Source organism: Priapulus caudatus, unplaced genomic scaffold (assembly GCF_000485595.1).
Source record: "Priapulus caudatus unplaced genomic scaffold, Priapulus_caudatus-5.0.1 Scaffold253, whole genome shotgun sequence".
Lineage (NCBI taxonomy): Eukaryota > Metazoa > Priapulida > Priapulimorpha > Priapulimorphida > Priapulidae > Priapulus > Priapulus caudatus.
This window is the reverse complement of record NW_014577314.1, coordinates 147,285-164,914: the sequence shown is the minus strand read 5'-3', so window position 1 is coordinate 164,914 and position 17,630 is coordinate 147,285. Positions and strand designations below refer to the sequence as shown.

At 49.7% G+C, this 17,630-nt stretch overlaps 2 protein-coding genes across 2 annotated transcripts in view; one reads left to right on the top strand and one right to left on the bottom strand.

Annotated features, from left to right (window-relative positions):
• LOC106808091 (orexin receptor type 2-like) overlaps positions 1-13,779 on the top strand; it is a 21,511-nt gene extending 7,732 nt beyond the window's left edge. Inside the window, exons 4-5 of the mRNA XM_014810656.1 lie at positions 302-423; positions 13,604-13,779. Coding sequence (XP_014666142.1) covers positions 302-423; positions 13,604-13,779 — 298 coding nt within the window. The remainder of the gene's footprint in view (positions 1-301; positions 424-13,603) is intronic.
• A 1,495-nt stretch (positions 13,780-15,274) lies between these two features.
• LOC106808105 (transcription factor AP-2-alpha-like) overlaps positions 15,275-17,630 on the bottom strand; it is a gene marked incomplete in the record, with an annotated part of 6,779 nt that continues 4,423 nt past the window's right edge. Inside the window, 1 exon segment of the mRNA XM_014810680.1 lies at positions 15,275-16,251. Coding sequence (XP_014666166.1) covers positions 15,978-16,251 — 274 coding nt within the window.

The window sequence follows — 17,630 nt, the reverse complement described above, 5'->3', positions numbered from 1 at the left end:
TATATATATATATATATATATATATATATATATATATATATATATATATATATATATATATATATATAACTGATTCGATTGCATTACTGGGCACATTTTTGCGTTCAATCTCATGGGATACGGCTAAATGCATTCTGCAGCGGCAGCTGCAGCGCACTACCTAGCTTAAACACTCGCCATTATTTTACTAATGACTAAGCAGCGCTAGCAATGACGTCAGCAGCGATGACATTACTAACCATCAGCGCTAAAAAAAAAGATGGCGAATGCATCACCGTGTCTTTTTGCACGTATTTCGCAGACAAACCGGAGTGCTGGAATACTTGAAGAACCATCCTGCCCTGGTCGCATTCATTCTCGTCTCGCACTGGCTCTGCTACTTCAACTCGTCACTCAATCCCCTCATTTACAACTTCATGAGTGGTAAGTGGTCTGCCTCGCGTCGCCTCCACTCGCCGCTCACGCTCAACGCGTTGGCGTTGCGAGTGTGTATGCCATGTGGCAACACCGTGTGTTACATAACGAGCGGTGCGTCACACCTGTGTGTTACATAACGCGCGTCACACCTGTGTGTTACATAACGCGCGGTGCGTCACACCTGTGTGTTACATAACGCGCGTCACACCTGTGTGTTACATAACGCGCGGTGCTGCACACCTGTGTGTTGCATAAGCGCGCAGGTGCGTCACACTTGTGTGTTAGCATAACGCGGCGGTCCGCGTTCACACACTTGTGTGTGTACATCCACACGAGGCCCGGTGCGTCAACTCCGCCGCTGTGTGTCTACCACTACACGCGCCGTGGGCGTCACACCCCCCTGTGTGTAACAATAAACGAGGCGTGCGTCACAGCCTGTGTGTTACATAACGCGCCCAGGCTGCCGCCTCACACCTAGTGTGTTACACTAAGCGAGCGATGCGCTCACACCTGTGTGTTAACCATAACGCGCGTGCGACCACACCTGCTGGTTACATAAGCGCGCGTCACACGCTGTGTGTTACATAACGACGATGGTGCGTCAGCACCGCATGTGGTGTTACATAAAATGCGCGTCACACCTGGTTTACATGAATCCCGCAGCCGAGAGGTGCGTCACACCTGTTGATGTTACACCTAACGGCGTCGTCACCCTGTGTTTACATAACGAGCGCTGCGTCACACCATACATCGATGTTAAGCATATAATAAACGCGCGCCTGCGTCACACGCATGTTTTTACATAACGCGCGGTGGGCGATCATCACCTAAGTGCTGTTTACATAACGCGCGGTGCGTCACACGACTTGTGTGTCGTTACAATAAACGCGCGGATGCGTCATTATCCTGTGTGTTCACATAACGCGCGGTGCGTCAGCACTTGTCGTTACATAACGCGCGTGCGTTCACACCCTGTGTTACAGTACGAGCGGTGCGTCAGCACCTTGTGTGGTTACATACATCGCGCGGTGACGCGTCACACTCTGCTGTGTTAGCATTAACGCGCGGTGCGTCACACCTGTGTGTACATAACGCCAGGCGCGTGCGTCCACACCATGTTGCTCACATAACTGCGGTGTGCGTCACATCCTGTGTGTGTACATACATGCGTCGTCTAACCACCTGTGTGTACAGTAACTGGAGCTGGCTGCGTCACACCCTTGTGTTTAGCAGTAACGCGCGCGCTTGCGTCACACCTGTCGTGTTTTACATCACATCGACGCGGCGTGCCGTCAAAGCATCCTGTGTGTTAGCATTAACGCCCGCGATGGCGTCACACGCTGTAGTGTTAACACCCTAACGCGCGTTGCGTCACACCTGTCGTGTTACATCCCAACGCCCGCGGCCTCGCGTCCCACACCTTGTGTGTACACTAATCGCGCGTGGCGTCATACCTGTTGGTTACATACACGCGTCGGCTGCGTCACACGCACCTGAACCTTGTCTACATAACCGCGCGGTGCGTCAAATCACCTAGTGTGTCTACACTAAACGACTCGCGTCACACCCCTCGTGTGTTACCATAACAGCGCGGTGCGCTCACCCACCCCCCTGTTGTGTCCTAACAAACACGCGCGGGCCTGCGAACTCAACAATCACCTGTGTGTTACATCACGAGCGGTGGCTCACACCTGTGGTTACTAACCGCGCGGTGGCGTCACAACTGTGTGTTACATAAAGAGGGCGGTGCGTCACCGACTGTGTGGTTACATAAGCGACGCGGTGCGTCACACCCTGTGTGTTAAGCATAACGAGACGGTGGCGTTCACACCTGTGTGTACATAATCGCGCCCGGTTGCGTCCACACCTGTGGTGTTACATAACGCCGCGTTCACACTGAATGTGTTTACATAACCGCCAGTAGAGTGCGAATCACACCTTGTGTGTTAGCATAATCTCCGACGCGCACTCACACCTGTGTGTTACATAACGATGCGTGCGTCAACACCTGTGCTGCTGTACCATATAACGCGCTGCCATGCCGTCACCACCTGTGTGTTACATAACGCGAGACACGTCACCCACCCCTGTGTGTTTACATTTAACACTGCGCGCCCTCAGCACAACACCACCTCAACTGTGCCCTGTTAAACACATCAATGCGCGTACGCACACCCCTGTCATGTTTACACCAACCAAGAGGCCCGGTGAAGCGCCCACAGCACTATGCTTATACAATAACGCCGCGCTCGCGTCACAACCTGTGTGTCCTACATATAACCGCGCGCTGCGTCACACCATGCTCGTGTTTTACACTACGCCCGCCCGGTCGCGTCACACCGCTGTATGTTTACCATAACGAGCGGTGGCCGTCACAGCCTATCAGTCGCTGTTCACATAAACGCGCGTGCGGTCACACCTGATGTCCTACATAAGCGCGCCGGCTGCGTTCCACAGCCTATGTGTGCTAAATACCACCGGACGCGGTGCGTAAAACACCCAGCAGTGCCTCGATACATGAAACCAACGCTCAACAACACCTAGTGTGTTAGATAACGAGCCGCGTGAAACGTCACACCACTGCCTGTTTTACATAACGCGCGACATGGGCGGCACACCTGTGGGTGTACAATAACGAGCAGGCGCAGTCACACGCTGTGTGTTACATAACACGCGCGTGCACCACCCCATGGTGATTGTTACATAAAACGACAACGGCGGTCCACCACCTGTGTGGTACATACACTGCGCGTCCACACCGTGTGTTAGCATAAACCGAAGAGCGGCACTGGATCACACCACCCCCCCCACCCACCCCACCCCAACCACCACCCCACCCACCACAACAAAACACACAAACAAGCACAGCAACCACAAAACACAATAACAAACAACAATACACACACACACAAGCAGAACAACAAAACAACAACACACACACAACAGACAACAACATCACACCTAGATAACGTGTCTCACAAAGTATAAAAGCAGAACATGACCGATCAAACAACAACAAAATACACTGAGTAGTGATTACATAACATAAAGCGCGAAACAAAGAATCATAACACACAGCATATAACACACTATACAGATCAATGTCTACATAAAAGCGACCAGGAGCCTGCGCCACCTTCAGCCACACACGATCGTAGTTACACATCCACACAGCAAAGTATACACACCGACTAGTAGACTCACTATACAACAAAAGCAGAACGGAATCGACAGAACTAACAAACCACACTCAGCTCATTCAACGACATAACGAGAACAAGTCACAAACCTGTGAGAACTTAACAAACTAACCGCAGTGAGATCGAGCTACGTCAAAAATAAAACTCTGTGTGCTTAAACAATAAGACACAGCCAAACGACGGAGATGGCGTCACATCACCCACCGCTGTGTAAGTTACATACATCAAAACGTAGTGGCGTCCACAAACCATAGTGTGTTACCCCACTAATTACAGGCGCAGTCGCGTCACACCTGCATGTGTTACACTCAACGCGCGCTGCGTACACACTCTGTGTGTTACATAACGACGCCATGTGAAATCCACAACATAGATGTAGTTACACTAATACACCGAGGCGAATCAACAACTCGTGTGTACAACATCCCCAACCCGCATTAAAAACCACGTACGTCACACCTCAACCACACTAGCCTCGTCACATAACCGAGCCGCAATGCGATTCACACCTGAGTGTGATTACAGTAACAGATGGGTGCGTCACACACTGTGTAAACACTATAACGCGCGCGTGCAGTCACACACTGTTGTGTTAATCAACGCGCGCACAGCAAACTGGTGTAATAAAGAATAACAAGCGGCCTGCGTACACACCTGTCGTCGTTACATAACGCGCGCCACCCTTGACGTCACAAACTGAAATGTGTTACAAAACGCCGCGGATGGACGTACAAACTGTGTATAACACTAAAGCGCGGTGCGAAAATCACAACGCTAAGTGAAGTGGTTAACATAAAAACGCGCGCACAAAAACACCTGTGTGTTACAAATAACGCAAGAGATGCGAAATATCACACCTGAAGGTACATACACGCGTTGTGGTCGTCAACACCTCGCTGAGTTACAACTAAACCACCGGTGGCGTCACAAACCCCCTGTGTGTTTACATAACGAGCGGTGCGTCACACCCTGTGTGTTAACATAACGAGGCGTCAGCACCTTGTGTTACATAACGGCGTTGTGCGTCAAACAACCTGTTGCTTCTACAATAAACCGCAGTAGCGCTACACCTGTGCTGCCTTACATTAACCCGCTGTATGCTGCGTCACAACACCTAACTAAACGCAAATAGGTGTAAGATATACATACACGTGCGCGTCATAACCCCCCCTTTGTGTGTTAGCATAAAACGACAGCGGTCGCTCCATTAACCACACCAACAACAACAACCAAAGATCCCACACCCCGCCTGTGTCGCTTCACAAACAACAGCGTCACACCCAAGCCTAAGCGTATTATAACCCTAACCTGCGTGTGCGTCCAACACCCTAAGTAGTGTCTACCCATACCAAAGACGCAGAGAGTGCGTCAATACACACTGTGCATATTCAACATAACGCGTTGGGCGACTCTCACCGCTGTGGTTACAAAATAACCGCCGGGCCGGTCGCGTCACACCTCGAAACCAATGTGGTCTACACTACGCGCGGTGCCGATCACAAACCGTCGGTGTTACATAACCAGCGCGATCGCCTCACAACGCTAAGATGTGTTAAGACATCACACGAAGTGTTGCGTAACCACACCCTGTGTGTTACACTAACGCGCGTCTATACCTGTGTGCTTACATAACGAGCGCAACTGCGTCACACCTGTGTGTTAACAATCAAAGCAGCCAGCGTCACACCTGTGATCGTTAACATCCGCGTAAGGTGCGTCACACCTGCCCCTGTGTTAGCAATCAACGCGTAACACGGATGCGTCCCACATCCTGTAGTCGTTTTACCATAAACGCCGTGGTCGTCACACTCCATCAACTGTAAGATCTACACAGTAAATCGCGCAAGCGCCTGAACCGTCACACGCACCGCCACCCACTCAATGTGTTACAGTACATGGACCGGCTGCGTCCTAAACACCCTGGTGGTACACTAAAAACCGCAGCAACGTGCGTCACACCTGTGTCGTTACTACCTAACAAGCGCGAGTGAAGCTACCCACACCTAGTGTGTTAACATAACGCGCGTGCGTCACACTCTGTGTGTTATCATAAACTGCGCGGTGCGTCACACCCTGTGTGTTACATAACCCGGCCGTGCGTCACACCTGTGTGTTACATAAACGCGCGGCGTCACACCTTGTGTGTCTAACATAACGAGCGGTGGAAACGCCCTCACACACCCCTGTGCTGTTACACTAGCAAAGACAAGCAAGCGTCACACAACCCCTGTGTGTTACACTCACACCCGCGCGGCTGCCGTCATATCTCGAAATGTGTTAACAAGAACGCGCGGTGCGTCAACCCTACATTCAAACACTGCTGCGTGTTACCATAACCGCGCGCTGCCACCACACCACCTTGTGCTGTAAAATAACACACCACCCACACCGCGCCCGCCACGAGCAGTCCAAAGCGCGTAGCTCGCTGTTACCATAACCGAGCGGTGCGGAATTCAACACACGCAAGTGTGTTACATACAGCGCGGTGCGTCACACTGTGTGTTACATAACGCGCGTCACACCTGTGTGTTAATAACGCGCGTGCTTCACACCTGTGTGTTACATAACGCAGCGTGACTCACAGCCTGTGTGTACATAACGCGCCGTGGCGTCCCACACCTAGTGTGAAATCCAACCATAACCAAGCGCGACCTGCCAATCACACGCTGTTGTGTTACATAACGCGCGGTGGCGTCACACCTGTGTTTACATTAACGCGCTGCCTGCAGTCCCACAAATACTGTGCCATGCCTTACAGTAAACCCGAGGCCGAGGCCCTGGCCGACCCTCACTACCAATGACCGAAATGTTACAGTAACGCGCGTGCGTCACACCTGGGTGTTGAACACTAACTGCGCGTGCGTCACACCTTGTGTGTTAACATAACGCGCGTGCGTCACACCCTGTGGTGTTACATAACGCGGCGGCTGCTCAGCACGACTGTGTTTACATAACGAGCGTGCGTCAACCTGTGTGTTACATAACGCGCGGCTGCGTCACACCTGGTGTTTACATTAACGCGCGTGCGTCACACCAACCCACACACACTACCGATGTGTTACAAATAACAACGCGCAGTGCGTCCACACACCTGTGAGGAGGGAGGGAGGAGGGGGGGGGGGGCAGGGGAGGGGGGAGGGGGGGGAGGGCAGGGGGGTGCGTTTACATCAATGACCACGGCCGCCCGTGCGTCACAACCTGTGTGTTACATCTAACGCGCGTGGCGTTCACACCTGTGTGTTACATAACGCGCGTCATAACCTGTGTGTATACAATACCGCGTCATACCTGTGTGTTACATAACGCGCGCTGCGTCACACGCTGTGTGTTACATAAGCGAAACGGTGCTCACACCTGTGTGTTTACATAACGCGCGGTGCGTCACACCTGGTGTTACATAACGAGGCGGTGACGTCTAGCACTCTGTGTGCTACTAACATAACGCGCAGTGCGTCACACCTGTGTGTTAACATAATAAACGCGCGTCCAGCGCTGTGTGTTTACGCGCGTGCGTCAGCACAGCTGTGTGTTACATAACCCACGACTGTGTGTTACATAACGCCGGTTGGGGGGCGCAAGGCGCGAGTGCGTCACAGCCCTGTGTGTTACAATAAGTGCCGTTTCACAGCGCGCTGTGTTATACATAACGCGCAGGCAGACGCACAGCCTGTGTGTTACATAACGAAGGCGGTGCGTCACACAACTGTGTGTTATCATAACGCGGGTGCGTCAATCACCTTGTGTTACATAACGAGCGGTGCGTCACACCTGTGTGTTACATAACGCGCGGTGCGTCACACATGTGTGTTACATAACGCGCGGCGCGTCACACCTGTGTGTTGCATAACGCGCGGTGCGTCACACCTGTGTGTTACATAACGCGCGGTGCGTCACACATGTGTGTTACATAACGCGCGGCGCGTCACACCTGTGTGTTGCATAACGCGCGGTGCGTCACACATGTGTGTTACATAACGAGCGGTGCGTCACACCTGTGTGTTACATAACGAGCGGTGCGTCACACCTGTGTGTTACATAACGCGCGGTGCGTCACACATGTGTGTTACATAACGCGCGGTGCGTCACACATGTGTGTTACATGNACACATGTGTGTACATAACGAGCGGTGCGTCACACCTGTGTGTTACATAACGCGCGGTGCGTCACACCTGTGTGTTACATAACGAGCGGTGCGTCACACCTGTGTGTTACATAACGAGCGGTGCGTCACACCTGTGTGTTACATAATGCGCGGTGCGTCACACCTGTGTGTTACATAACGCGCGGTGCGTCACACCTGTGTGTTACATAACGAGCGGTGCGTCACACCTGTGTGTTACATAACGCGCGGTGCGTCACACCTGTGTGTTACATAACGCGCGGTGCGTCACACCTGTGTGTTACATAACGAGCGGTGCGTCGCACCTGTGTGTTACATAACGCGCGGTGCGTCACACCTGTGTGTTACATAACGAGCGGTGCGTCACACCTGTGTGTTACATAACGAGCGGTGCGTCACACCTGTGTGTTACATAACGCGCGTCACACCTGTGTGTTACATAACGCGCGTCACACCTGTGTGTTACATAACGCGCGTCACACCTGTGTGTTACATAACGCGCGTCACACCTGTGTGTTACATAACGCGCGGTGCGTCACACCTGTGTGTGGTTACATAAAACCGAGCGGTGCGTCAAGCACCTGTGTGTTACATAACGCGCGTTCACACCTGTGTGTTAACATAACGAGCGGTGCGTCACACCCTGTGTTGTTACATAACGATGCGTGCGTCACCACCTGTGTGTTATCATAACGAGCGTGCGTCACACACCGTTGTGTGTTTTACATAACTGGCGCGTCAATCACCTGTGTGTTACAGTAACGCGCGGTGGCGTCAGCACCTGTGTGTTACATAACGAGCTGGTGGGCGTCACACCTGTGTGTTATCGATAACGCGCGTCACACGCTGTGTTTACTAACGAGCGGCTGCCGTCACACCTGTTGTGTTACATAACGTCGCGCGGTGCGTCACAACTGTGTGTTACATTAACGCGGCGTCACACCTGTGTTACATCAACGAGCGTGCGTCAAGCACCTGTGTGTTACATAACGCGCGGTGCGTCACACCTGTGTGTTACATAACGCGCGTCACACCTGTGTGTTACCTAACGCGCGGTGCGTCACACCTGTGTGTTACATAACTAGCGGTGCGTTACACATGTGTGTTACATAACGCGCGGTGCGTCACACCTGTGTGTTACATAACGCGCGTCACACCTGTGTGTTACATAACGAGCGGTGCGTCACACCTGTGTGTTACATAACGCGCGTCACACCTGTGTGTTACATAACGCGCGGATGCGTCACACCTGGGGCTACATAGACGAGCGGCTGCGTCACCGCTGTGCTGTTAAACATAATGAGCGGTGCGTCACACCTGTGTGTTCATAACGCGCGGTGCGTCACAACTAACGCTGAGATAGTTCGCCGGAAGATCGCTCGCACACGCACACGCTCACCGACCATAGTTCGTAATATACTCGCGACCTTTTAGCTTGCCCACCGCAGCTGTTGCAAATGCAAGGGTATTATGTCTAGGCTGTGGTCGGCGAAGTGGGCGCGGTTTTTTAACGCCGAGATCTCGTTTCGTCGCGACGCCATCACGGTTTCTCCTGCGCGTTTTATTTATAGAGCGCGCGTATTCACCAGGAGGCTCTCTCAGTTAATTCTATAGAATTTATCCAGACATATTAGAACGAAATAGCGCCTATCCTTGACATTTTGCGGTCGCGGTGTCTATACGGGGTAAACCCACGCATGCCCAGACAATATATATATATAAGATATATATATATATATTATATATATATATTATATATATAAGTATATACATACATAAAAATCAGGCGACAATGCAGGCAGCATAGATATACAACGTACCCACGCCGACAGCAATTATAGACCACGTAGGCAGTATAGATATGTAACATACCCATCAACAGACAGGGAGGATATAATAGCGTGAGCATGTCAGGCAATATAGATATAACATGCGCGAGTGCAGACAGAATATAAATCATGTACGCATGCATTCAATATTCAATGCACGGACGTATGAGCAGCTGCACACTAGTGTATATAGGCTTAGAAGGCTATTCAGCTTAGAAAGTGTGACGTGCTGCTCCTCCTATACTGCTATTGATGCTATTGCTGTTGTTGTAGTTGCTGCTGCTGTTTCTGTTGCTGTTGCTGTTGTTGTTGTTGTTGTTGTTGTTGTTGTTAGTTGACTGCTGCCTGCTGTTTGCTGCTGCCTGCCTGCTGCTGCGATGGCGGCGGTGGCGGCGACTGCTGCTACTACCACCACCGCGGCTAATGCTGTTACGTTGCTGTTATTAATGCTGCTCTTCTGAGCGACACTCTCACCAGCACGCGCGACTCGGGGGGGGGTTTTTTTGTTGTTATTATTATTATTGTTGTTGTTGTTGTTGTTGTTGTTTCTGATTCTCCTACTGCTGTTATTGCTGCTGCTGATGTTGTTGTCATTGTTGCTGCTGCTGATGTTGTTGTCATTGTTGCTGCTGATGCTGTTGCTGCTGCTGCTGTCATTGTTGTTGTTGTTACTGCTGCTGCTGCTGTATAGCCTGCTGTTGTTGCTGCTGTTTGCTGTGCTTGTGCCGTTGTTCTGTTGTCGCTGAATGCATTGCTGCTGCTATAAGCTGTGGTTGTTTGCTGCTGTTGATGCTGCCGCTGCGTTGTTGGTTGTCAGCGTGATGCTGCGCCGCCCCAACGCTTCTGCCTGGTGTGCTACGCCCTTGTGCCTTGAGTGATTCCGCTGCTATTGCTGTGATGTTCTAAGAGTGACATTTTGTATCGACACGCAATTATCAAGGATGCCTACATCCGTAATACGTTTAACGGTACTAGTCACCGAAGCACTGAAACGTAAAACACGGGTTATGCAGCCCCGCGAGCGTGTCCGCCCGTGCGTGATGAATTTCCGAGCGTCTTTACTTACGCAGATTAGGTGCCCACGTTATTGCAGTCTGCTACCAAAGGGCTTGACACTGATGTAACCGGCGCGTTCTCGACGATCCCTTACTAAGGCGACATGAACCAATACGGCAGTTCGTAAGAACAGCGAACAATACTTGTCGGAAACGGACGTGCGCAAAATAAAGTGGCGGCTTAGGGTGGGAGGAGAGGCTTTACTGACGAACGAGGGCAGTAGACAGGCACGCGCACGCAGCGACACGCCCACACACACACACACACACACACACCCACACACACAACACACACACACCACACACCAACACAACACATACACCACTTGCACACACACACAACACACACACACACACACCACCCGAGACACGCACGCGCACACGCACACGCCAACGCACACACACACACACACACACATCACATGATATGCAAGTTTTGTGTATGCAAATTGTGTGGCTGGTTATATGTGTCTGCGCTTGTTGCTGCGCGAGTGGCGAAGACGAAAGAAGAGAGAGAGATGAGAGGAGTGGAGGAATGAGGGAGAGAGAGAGAGAGAGATCGAGAGAGAGAGCGGAATGAGAGAGAGAGGAAATGACGAGGAAGACTGAGAGGATGAGAGATGAGAGGAGACGAGAGAGAAATGGGATGAAGAGAGAGAGAATCGAGAGAGAGAGAGAGAGAGAGAGGAGAGAGAATGGAGAGAGAGAGAGACGAGGAGAGAGAGAGAGAGAGAGAGAGTGAGAGACCATGAGAGAACGAGAGCGAGAGAGAGAGAGAGAGCGGAGGAATGAGAGAGAGAGACGAGTGATTGAGATAGAGCTGAGATGAGAAGGAGGCTGACCGGGAGATGAGAATAATGAGCCAGGCGCGAGCCCACACGCAGAGAGAGAGAGAGAGAGATGAGGAGGACGAGAGAGAGAGAGAGAGAATCGAGAGAGAGAGAGAGAGATAGAGAGAGAGAGAGAGAGGAATGAGAGAGAGAGAGAGAGAGAGGAGCAGAGAGAGAGAGAGAGAGAGAGAGAGAGAGGATGTGATAGGGCTATAACATATAAGCCTCCAGTAGCGACAGGCAGTCGATTTTTTTCCGGAATTTTTGACGTGAAGCGAACACCGCCTCACTAGTCCTGCCGCTTTGATTAGCGAAAGTATCGCGTGTCTCTCTAACTGACACGAATTGACTAGCTCACAGAACTCACAATAACAAAATGCTATTATTAAACACGAGTAACTATTAACTAATAGGAATCCATCTATGCCCATTATTTCGGTGACGCTTTCTCGTTGTTTCTGTTACAGTGAAATACAGGAACGAGTTTCGTTCGGCAATGCGATGTTGCGTATGCAATCGGGCCCGCCACGCAGAGGGTCGCTCTTACAAAGAAAGAAGGTATAGTTCATTTCAACACGCTCACGCTTGAAGCTTGTTGAAATCTGTTCGAATTCACGCGCTCGAAGCGTGTTGAAAGTCGACCTCGGGAATTTTTCGTGCACGAAACTTTACGATGAGACGTCGCTTTTTGAATTCGTGTGCCTCTAGCGTGTTGAAATGAAGTCTACCAGAATTCTTGTACATGTCGGTAATGAAAAACGTGATCGCTCTCGCGGGGTGTATCGACGCTTGAAGACGCTGTCGAGACGAGATATGCTAACGACACTGGGTCCTGGTGCTGTTTGAAGTGACTTTGGTCTAAACTTATTTTGCTTGATAAATGTCAGCCTTACTCCCACTCTTCCTATGCGGGTTCCCTAGGTAAAAAAGTCTATGTTTCGCTATGTATAGAGATTTGATGAAATTCGGTGTTAGGGTTTGATTAGAGTTAGAGTTAGAATGTGGGTTAGGGGTATGAGAGGTTTAAGGTTAAGATTAGGGTTAGGATTGAGCTGGGTTTAGGATTACGTTTGAGTTAGAGTGATGATTCGGGTTACTATTAAGTTTAAGTTTATGGTGTTGTGTTAGGTGTATTGTGAGGATATAGCTAAATTACATGGTTAGTTTACGCTTAGGGTTAGGTTAGAGCTATAGATTATGGTTAGGTTATGGTTAGGATAGAACTAGGTTGCATGGTTAGTTTAGGGTTCGAGACATGGTTAGGATAGAGCAAGGTTATGAAAACTTTAGGGTTAGGGTAAGTATAGAGCTAGATTACCTTGGCTTATGGTAAGGTAACCTTGGTTACTTACGTAATGTTGTTACTTTACTTTTACTTACTTTTACTTTTACTTTTACTTTACTTTTTACTTTTACTTTTACTTTACTTTACTTTACTTTTTTATTTTTTTTATTTGTAACTTTGTTAGTTGGTAACTTTGTCTAGACTACCTTGGCTTATGGTAAGGATAGAGATGTGTTATGAATAGGATGAAGTTAAAATTGGGACATACTAAGTTATAGATAGGTTAGGGTTGGAGGGTTCCTGCTGTGTTAGTACCCGGAGATGTATAGACCAGGGATTCTTAACCTGTGGTCCATAGACCGCTTTGGGGTCCATGGATGGGCTTCAGGGGGGTCCGTGAACCAGGCGCATGCAAAATTTTGTGTTTATATGCTTATGTGCATTTTTCTGGGGAGGGGTCCGTAGCTTTCACGTGATTCTCAAAGGGGTCCGTGACTCAAAAAAGGTTCAGAACCACTGAATAGACTATATCCGCGTTACTTGCTGTAGCCCCGGGGATGCATTAGCTGTGAATGTCGTCTGAGTATGCCACCATTACATCTCTGTGCACGAACGAACGCCAGACCGCTCGCAAACCATTTTCCCCCGATAACAAATAAAATTAGGTAATCGCATGAAACGAAAGGAAGCTAATTCCTTCCGTCGATGAGAGCCGGAATTTTGTTGTTTTTTACATTTCCGACGTCATCATTCTACTTTTCTTTTTCCTTTTTTATATTTGTAGCGAAATTCAGACACGAGTACAGGGCGTCAGTGCGCTGCTAGCCTGCTACCGACGTAATCATTCCATCTTTTCTTTTTTGTAGCGAAATTCCGACACGAGTACAGGGCGGCAATGCGCTGCTGCTTTCGCGGGTCCAGCCAACAGGCACCCGCACGACGCAAGGGCTCCTCACTTCCCATCAGCAACTACCGTCTAGCGACGACCACGCGTAGCCGCCCGACGAATGCCACCGAGGTCATCTCACTCACCGAGATATAATCCCGCATGCAGCGCCCTCGGGCGGCCAACCACGGCGAGGCACGGCGGAAACATTCTGAAAGTGGCACTGCGAGTTTGTTGTTGTTGTTGTTATATGCTGCGGTGGTGTTATATACACGCTGGGTGGTGTTAGATCACGCGAGGTGGCGGTGGGTGGGGGCGGGGGGGGGCAGGTGTGAGGGAATCGCATGATGGTGGTGGATTCACTTGTTACGAGCTAGAACAGCAGACGACATTTATCAGCGTGCTTCTTCACGCGTCATTCGAAAGATGCGGAGGCTGTCAAGAACACAATTATTATAGAGATTTGAAGCGCTATATGTGTGTGCGCGCGTGTGTGCGTGCGTGTGTGCGTAGAGGCGTAGGAAAGCGTTAGTGAGTGCGTGCGCGTGGGTGCCCACGTCCTGGCGTGCGTGCGTGCGTGCGTGCGTGCGTGTGGTTGATTACTAGGTCAAAGATGCGGTACGTTTACGGCATAATCGTCTGACTACATTCACGTTTAGTTGTAATATATTCCGCTATATATATCAATAGAAGATAATAACACTATTATCTATATTATGTTATATTATCTACTCTTGATATATATCTTGATTAGCAACTTATATGTAATAACACACGAACTGTTCACCGCGTCGCGCTTCTTCTAGACTTTTGTATACTCCTGAAGTCTGTTGTTTACCATGAGTTAATGCCACGAGTTCCCAGGATTTCGTCTATTGCTTCATATAGTACGCATGTTGCTGGGAGACTATCTAACCGCCAGTTAAAAGCGCTAACCCCAGCTCTTGTGACTGTATTTATGTAGAGCTGCACCATGTACATATGCTCTCAATCAATAATCAATAATAATCAATATCAATAATATTATCGTTAATAACGTTTCGGGAAGTGCTCACATTAAATTTCCCTGCCTATCTATCTTAATATTTTTTTTGTCCTAGTACTCTCTGCCCTTCTCGCCTCTCCTCGCCTTCCATCCCTCCCCCCTCTCTCGCGCGCCCTACCTCCCAACCTCCCTCCCTCCCTCCCTCCCTCCTTCTCTCTCTCTCTCGTCTCGTCTCTCTCTCTCTATCTATCTATCTATCTATCGAACATTCTATCTCTCTCTCCATCACCCTTTCTCTCGCTCTTCTCTTTCTCTGTCCCCCCTCTTATCATGTGCCTATCTTTGTCTGTGCTCTCTCTCATCTGCTTCCATCCGTCTCCTCTCATTCGGTCTTTCTTTCTCCGTCTCTCGTCTCTCTCGTTCTGGCTCTCTGCATTCTCTGCTCTCTCTTTCTCTCGCTCCGGTCTTTCTCTATCTCTTCTCTCCTGCGTCTCTCCCTCTCTCTCTCTCTCCGTCGTTCTCTGTCCTTCTTCTGTTTCCTATTTTTTTCTGTTTCGTTCCCTCTCTCTCTCTCTCTCTCTCTCTCCTTATGTCTACATCCGTGTCTACGAATATATCCATCTCGATCGTGAACATTTTTGAATGGAATCTATATGTCAGTAAATATAAGTAGTATCACCAAGCAGCTGTATATTTTAATATGAATATCACCCTCAAAGATATATGTATGTATGTCTTGTAGGTTGCCAAAGTAGAGTGCTCTGCGCTTTTCTGTCTACCTTCTCACTATATTTCACTCTTCCTGCATGTTTCGTAACACGATAATAATGAAATGAGTTCGTTACATCCTTCATTAGATTGAATTACAGCGAATAGTAAGTAACGTAATGTAAGCTTTAACAGCAGGTTCCCGATAGTATGTATATATTGCACTAATTCAATCCATAGACTCGAAAAATAAAGAAGAAATAGCAGCTTGAAGCTACCCGATGTTGTTATTATAATCTTATATCCGCAACCCATATCACCCAAAACATCTGCGAGTATCGCTCATTGACAACAATCTATACGACAAATGTAAATATATATATGTGTGTATATATATATATATATATATAAATGTATGTATGCGTATATCAACATCAACGAGCAACAACTAAAATTTTAACTGACAAGATAGATTAAGTAGAAAATTATCAAGCATTATTTTGATTTAGTTCGTAACGCCATCATCTCCATCCACGGGATAACTCCAATGGCAAGTTATTTACAAGTGCACAGTGGCCCGGCAAGCACGCGATTTCATTCATAACATTCGTCTAAAACATTCGTTAGCATAAATCCGTCGAGTTATATCACGACGTGCGACTCACTTGTCGTGGTTTACAGTCGGACCGGAACTTCCGGTCGTCGTATAGTACTTAGTCTTCTCGATTTTTTCGATGAACTTAATTGACTCGTCTAGGTAGCTGATGAGGGCTGTGAGACCTGCGCTGAGGGCTGGCGGACCGAACCCGTGCGACAACAAGCTGAAGTGAGTCAGGTTCTTCTGGATTTCCGGCTCGAGTATCGGCTGCGGCCGCGCCGTGCCTACGGGAGAACGATCCTTGGCGAACAGATCGTGTAGTTCCTTGGCTATTTGTCTGCGAACGTCGAGAGAGGGAGAGCTGTAATAATATTATCACAGACAAACGTGACGGAGAGAGAGAGAGAGAGAACGCCTAGCTCTGTCCATTGGAGCAATCAGCCGATGGCAGCCCCACTATCAGGTGATCGCCTGCGACACGGACTCAGACGTACGGAGTGGTAACGGTGAACGACGTAAGTAACGAGTTCGGCTGCAAGGTGCGGTGTGTGTGTGTGTGTGTGTGTGTGCACGCGCGACGGCGTCGCTAGGCAATGGTCGAGGGCACGTGCACGCTGCCAGCTGACGACGACGAAGGCTGCATTCAGTCTCTCTGTTCTCTCTGTTTTGTTCGTCTCTCAGTTCTCTGTCCGTCACTCTGTCCGGTCACTCAGTCCGGTCACTCTGTCCGTCACTCTGTCCGTCACTCTGTCGGCCACTGTGTCCGTCACTGTGACGGTCACTCTGTCTGTTATTTGCCCCGGGAGTACCGGGTTGGCGTGTCACACAACTACAGATATAAGCGACACACAACGAAGCCTAGCGAAAGACGACGACCGACGACGACCGACGACGACGACGGCGACGACGACGACGACGACGAGACGAAACGCGCCCCACTCTCGCTTCTCTACGCCGAAAGCGTAAGCGCGGACAGAAGCAGCGTCGGGAGCGAGTGCAGACGTCTATCGTACGTACTGTGTGCGCGTATATCCCCAGCAGCGAGTATCTGCAGATGTCGCTGCCGCCACGCCCTAAGGTGCTACAGACGACGAACGTCGCGCAATTATGCGACGAGCCGTGTAGCTAAAGTATAGGCCCGCGCTCTGCGAACCCACCGCGCCGCTAAATCGCTTATCAAGCTCAACTGCCCAATACACGTTTAGCAATCTCTGACCGAAAATGGCCTCGCCTGTGTTGTCGTCCGTCATGCGACACGCATACCCCGGGTGACAGCAGATGACAAAGGGCACCGCGGTAATGACAGCGCGCGCCTCATTGACTATGGATGACAGAAGATTTGGGGGAAAATAGTTGCCGTATAGTGGTAAACCCTCGTCCGCCCAGTGCGCTCTGTCACCGATAGCTTTTATGCGGCGACCTCGATCGCGGGCGCGATACGGGGCGCTGCACGCCTGCGCTAGCGATGCGGCGGCCATTTAACATTTAACACCTGACAGCGCCGAGCATATATATATATATACCGTCTCCGTGCGCGCGCGGGTACGAGCGAGATAGGAGGAGGAGGAGAAGGAGAAGGAAGAGGAAGAGGAGAATGAGGATGAGGATGATCAATTAATCTATCTATCTATCTATCTATCTATCTATCTATCTATCTATCTATCTATCTATCTATCTATCTATCTATCTATCTATCTATCTATCTATCTATCTATC